Source organism: Poecilia reticulata, unplaced genomic scaffold, assembly GCF_000633615.1.
Source record: "Poecilia reticulata strain Guanapo unplaced genomic scaffold, Guppy_female_1.0+MT scaffold_293, whole genome shotgun sequence".
Classification (NCBI taxonomy): Eukaryota; Metazoa; Chordata; class Actinopteri; order Cyprinodontiformes; family Poeciliidae; genus Poecilia; species Poecilia reticulata.
The window spans coordinates 14,681-19,685 of record NW_007615070.1 but is presented as its reverse complement, the minus strand read 5'-3'; the positions used below and the strand labels follow the sequence as shown (position 1 = coordinate 19,685).

The window sequence follows — 5,005 nt, the reverse complement described above, 5'->3', positions numbered from 1 at the left end:
TGTTAGCCTTGTATCAGTTAGCATTAGCCTTGGATAAGCTGGTGTTAGCCTTGTATTGTTAGCATTAGCTTTGTACAGACTGGTGTTAGCCTTGTGTCAGTTAGCATTAGCCTTGGATAAGCTGGTTTTGGACAGTAGGAAGTAGGAAATCCAGTGGGTGACCGGCCTAGCTTCGCCAGGCACTAACCTCTCAAAGCTAACGCTAGCCAGTGGTTTCCTTTTCTTCAGCTAGCACCAGTGTCTTTCATTAATCAGATCAGTAGCTTCAGAATGGACATGGCCTCCTGCTACAAGGAAGTAGCCACTGCTGGGTGAACAACAGTTTTAATTTTGGCTCTAAAGGCACCTAAGTGAAGGCAATTATTTAAAGGAAGTGATGTCAGTGAACGCACCACGAGCGAGGTGGCAAAGCGGCAGGAAGGCGTCTACGATTCCACACAGGAAGTTGAACTCCTTCAGCAGGTTGTTGCAGTCGGTCCGACCCTGGGCGAACAGATCCCGGCACTTCTTGTACGGAGCGCCCATCTTATCGTTGCAGATGTCTCCAATGTCCACCAGGAAGTGAAGGACGTTCCTCAGGGTCCGAGCTGTGGGGTCAAAGGTCACGTTAATTTACACAAACAGACCTCAAAGCACAAAAGACGAGGCAGCCAAAACCTGACCTTTGATCACTGCCCATATTTTTGTTGTCTAATTGTGTGGAGAAGGATAAACGTGACTGACCAACATGGCGGACGCCGTCTGTCAGAGCGCTGACGAAGTTTTTGACTCTTCCTACCATGGCGTACGCGTTTCTGCTGATCTTTCTGATTTCATCAATGGCAGCTGCAAACAAACCCAACAAATTATTCAGTTTATTCTGAAGAACCTGTGTAAATATTTTTTGTTCATTTTAAAGGGGACATATGATACAAAATCCACTTTTTCAGCCTTTAAATACATTTTGTTGTGTACTTGGCGAGCAGAAAGGTTCGGTCCAGTGATGCACAGGTCTCTTTATATTCTGTTTGGGTCATATTTTCCAAGCTTTCTCTATTCTCCTCTGTGCTTTAAACTATTATCTCACAGAACATGGATTTGGGAATAAAAAGTTCCTGCCTGGAGGGGGCGGGGCCTAAACTAGTCGTCACGTTGCCCTACAACAGTGGTGTCAAACTCATTTTTATTTTGGGCCGAATCAAAAATCTGAATGTTCTTAAAGAGCCGGTTGCACCAGAATCTATTGATAAAACCAATAAAACTGTTAAAATATCAATAAATAGCTGTTCCTCTGGGATATGTGATTATTTTAGTGCTTATTTTTGCAATCAAAATGACAGATTTTGTGGTGAATATTAAGAAATATTTGTAATCGTTATTCTTTTACAATATTTACACTAATGTATGATGTCAAATGTGACTCTATCACTCGTCGTATCAGTTACGGATTCAACGTTTTTGACCAATTTTGAGAAAATTAGCAGTAAAATCAGGGAAAAAATGTGGAAATTTGTTGATTTTGTGTGATTTTTGCAGATTTGTGAAAAACTGGAAGGACTTATTGATGTAATTTGGAGTCCAGAGGGCCACATAAAAAGCTGTGGCGGGCCAGATTTGGCCCCCGGGCCTTGAGTTTGACACCTGTGCCCTACAATAACCAGGATGTCAGACCAAGGTATCACAGCTCCCCTTTATACAGACCACCACTGAATGATTTAGACGTCAGAAGGATTTAAAAGCATGATAATGTCAGGCGGCTTCTATGCGAGGGGCGTGTCTTACAGAAGAGAGGCGTGGCCGCTTTCTGCATCAGCTCTCTCGTCTGATTGGCTGCCAGTTCGGCGCTGCACAGCAGGCTGGCAGCGGCCCGCTCCGTGTTCTCCACCGTGTTCTTCATGGGCCCGGACACCACCACCGACACGTACAGGAACAGGACGATGCGGGCTGGACCAGGAGAAGACCGAGCAGCTTACTAACAACGTCCAGCTCCGACGGATTCAGGTGAACGCCTCTGACTCACCTGAGAACAAAGTGGGCAGCATGACCATGACGTTGGTCCGGAAACCTATTGACAGCCCCATGCCAAACGCGGTGAGCCCGGCCAGGATCAGCGTGGAGATGGTGCAGAACTGCAGTGGCTGTTTCTGCACCACGAAGCCCAGCAGTCCATAAATAAACACCAGCAGGAGGCCAAAGAGAAACGCCACCAGGCTCCGCCCCGCCTGCACCAGCTGGGGGCCGAGTTTCTTCCTTCTGCGGCGAGCGCGCCCACCGGACCTGGAAGCACCGTTAGCAGAGTTCATCATGGGCTCCGTTAGGTTTTGCTCTCTTGCCACCAGATCTACGATCTGAGATCCGCCAACAGGATCTGAACACGGCTCCATATCCAGAGGAATTCTTCCTCCATGTTTGAGCAATAACAATTAAATCACTGAATGAAAAGAAACAAACGGTTCCTGGACTGGTAGCTAGCCGTAAGCTAACAGTTAGCAGCTACATATTAGCTGCATGCTAGCGTCACATGAACTGCCTCAGCACGGTTTGACCGAAGGAGGCCAGTCGTGGGACGGTTCTAGGAATAATAATGTCAAAATAAACAAATTTCATGAAAATGTCAAATTTACACAGAAATCGAAGACAATCTATTTACAGTTTATCAGCAAAAGAATCTCACTGCACTGTCTTAAGTGTTAGCTTTATGCTAACTACACCTGGCTAGTAACTCGTTAGCTTTCCTCAGCCAGCTTCAGTGGAAACTAGAGATCATGTTGACATCAGGGTTTAGTGATGAACTCTGACCTAAACCTTCACATAAAGACGTTTACAAAGTCGGCCTTCTGTCACCTGAACATTTCCAGGACTAAAGGGCTAATTAATGTCTCCATAAGATCTAGGGAAACTCATCCATACATACTAGTGCATTAAAGATCTGTTATATGGGGTGCTGTGGTGGCGCAGGGGCAAAGCACAACCCATGTATTGAGGCCTTAGTCCTCAAGCTGGTGGTCACAGGTTCAAGTCCCAGCCTGGTGACATTTGCCACATGTCTTTCCCCTCTTTCCTGTCAAAATCACTTTCAAATAAAGGCCACTAGAGCCCAAAAAAAAAAAGGATCTGTTATGTCAACCTTCCGGACCTGAACCAGAACCACAGATTCAGCTTCCATGAATCTGGTACAAACTTTCAGAAACATGAAAAACCGACGGCTCTGAAGGACTCAGTTCCTTAAGTCAAGGCGCAGCAGTTTAGAGCTGCCTCTGATCAAAAACTGGAACATTGATTTATTTTCATTGTTTTTAAACCTTTCATTTATTTTGCTGCTGTAATTTAACATTTGTTGTTTATTTTTATCATGCACGCACTTCGAACCACCTGTAAGAAGCTTCAACAGTTTTATTGCAAAGCGTTTTTAATTTTTAATGTTGTAATGAAAAATTTAACTGCATTTGTGTCTGTTTTACATTCTTTAGTCCTTGAAATGTCACATAACTTTATACTTATTTCGAACATTAAACCAGTTGAGTAACATTTTTAGCAAAGGCACTTTAACTTGTAAGTGGCGTCTAACCTCCACACCACCTCAGCCCTCGCTCCACCAGGGCCAGGGACCGCCCCTGTTCCGGTGACTTTTGACCTCCCGCTAACGTAATGCTAAGTAGTTTTCGGCTGTTGGATGCTAACCTGTAGCTTTACGCTAACTACCTGCTCAGGTATGTTCCGAGTGTCTGCGTGGCTCCGCCCCTCACCACCTGGACAGCGACGTCCCTATGCAGCAGGTGCCGTTTCTCCTCCGCGGGTCCCATCTTTTTCATGTCGGACCAACGGAAACCGGTTGCCATGGAGACCACGGGAGCTTCCGGAAGCTCAACAGTTAGTCAAGAGCTCCCAACTGATGAGAGCATCGTGACCCGCGGACACCTTCAGCTCTTTCCTGATTCGCAGAAGACCTACCTGCCCGCCCCGGCCGCCTCCTCCAGATGTGTGGGGTCCCTCTGGTGGGGTGGAGGCCCGTCCAGCTTCCGGAGGGCAGCCGGAAGGCCCTGGTCGCCAGAGGCCTGCTCGGCGCGGCGGGCGGCTCAGGTAAAAACCGCTCAGCTGGAGAGCTACTAGCAACAGAACCTGCCTGAAAATACCAGAAATTTAAACTTCTCTCCAGCCTTCACCGTTTCTGTGACGTTTATCTGTACAGTTATGATGTAAGCAACAAAGAGGGAACAAAGAGAATAATTCGGCTGATATAAAAATAAGTTGTTAGTTGTTGTTCCCGCTTGGTGACCCTGGAGAGAGGTCATGGCGGAGAACTGGATATTTACAACTGTTTGGTTTGACGCATTTTTAATTACTTCGCTTTGAATGCTTTAATGTTAGTCTGGCGTTTTTATTTCAATAACCACATGTTTTTATTTTTGTGGTAGTTTTTCTTTCATTTTTTTTTTATAATTGCTGCTAAAATGCTCTTAGGATTTATTCATTATGTATTTTGGCTAAATTATATTTATTTTCCAAATGTTTCTCTGTGCTTGACGTTGTTCTCATTCATTGATTTCACCCTTTTTTTAAAAAAAACAAAACATTGTTTTTGACTAACCGCTGGTTTTGAATGCTGGTGTTTTAAATCTCGGACGGTTGTCCAGATGTGTAACCATAGCAACAATGTTGGGTTTAATTTCTTCCTTTGTGAAGAAGAAATTAAGAAATTAATTAATTTATTTAATTATTTAAATAATTTAGGGTTTAAATTAAATTAAATGTAAATAAATTTAATCTATTTAATTCTTAAATTAAATTAAGAAATTAATTTATTTATTTAATTATTTAAATAATTTAGGGTTTAAATTAAATTAAATTTAAATAAATTTAATCTATTTAATTCTTAAATTAAATTAAGAAAATAATTAATTAATTTAATTATTTAAATAATTTAGGGTTTAAATTAAATTTAAATAAATTTAATCTATTTAATTCTTAAATTAAATTAAGAAATTAATTTATTTATTTAATTATTTAAATAATTTAGGGTTTAAAT

General features: G+C 42.6%; 2 protein-coding genes across 2 annotated transcripts in view; one reads left to right on the top strand and one right to left on the bottom strand.

Moving 5' to 3' along the window:
- dcst2 (DC-STAMP domain containing 2) overlaps positions 1–3,838 on the bottom strand; it is an 18,174-nt gene extending 14,336 nt beyond the window's left edge. The window contains exons 1-5 of the mRNA XM_008403099.2: positions 3,682–3,838; positions 2,000–2,256; positions 1,762–1,923; positions 724–825; positions 393–587 (exon numbers count right to left, since the gene is read on the bottom strand). Of these exons, the coding sequence (XP_008401321.1) occupies positions 393–587; positions 724–825; positions 1,762–1,923; positions 2,000–2,256; positions 3,682–3,818 (853 nt within the window). The 5' untranslated portion in view covers positions 3,819–3,838. The remainder of the gene's footprint in view (positions 1–392; positions 588–723; positions 826–1,761; positions 1,924–1,999; positions 2,257–3,681) is intronic.
- A 23-nt stretch (positions 3,839–3,861) lies between these two features.
- dcst1 (DC-STAMP domain containing 1) overlaps positions 3,862–5,005 on the top strand; it is a gene marked incomplete at its 3' end in the record, with an annotated part of 15,788 nt that continues 14,644 nt past the window's right edge. The window contains 1 exon segment of the mRNA XM_017303475.1: positions 3,862–4,059. Within this exon segment, the coding sequence (XP_017158964.1) occupies positions 3,957–4,059 (103 nt within the window).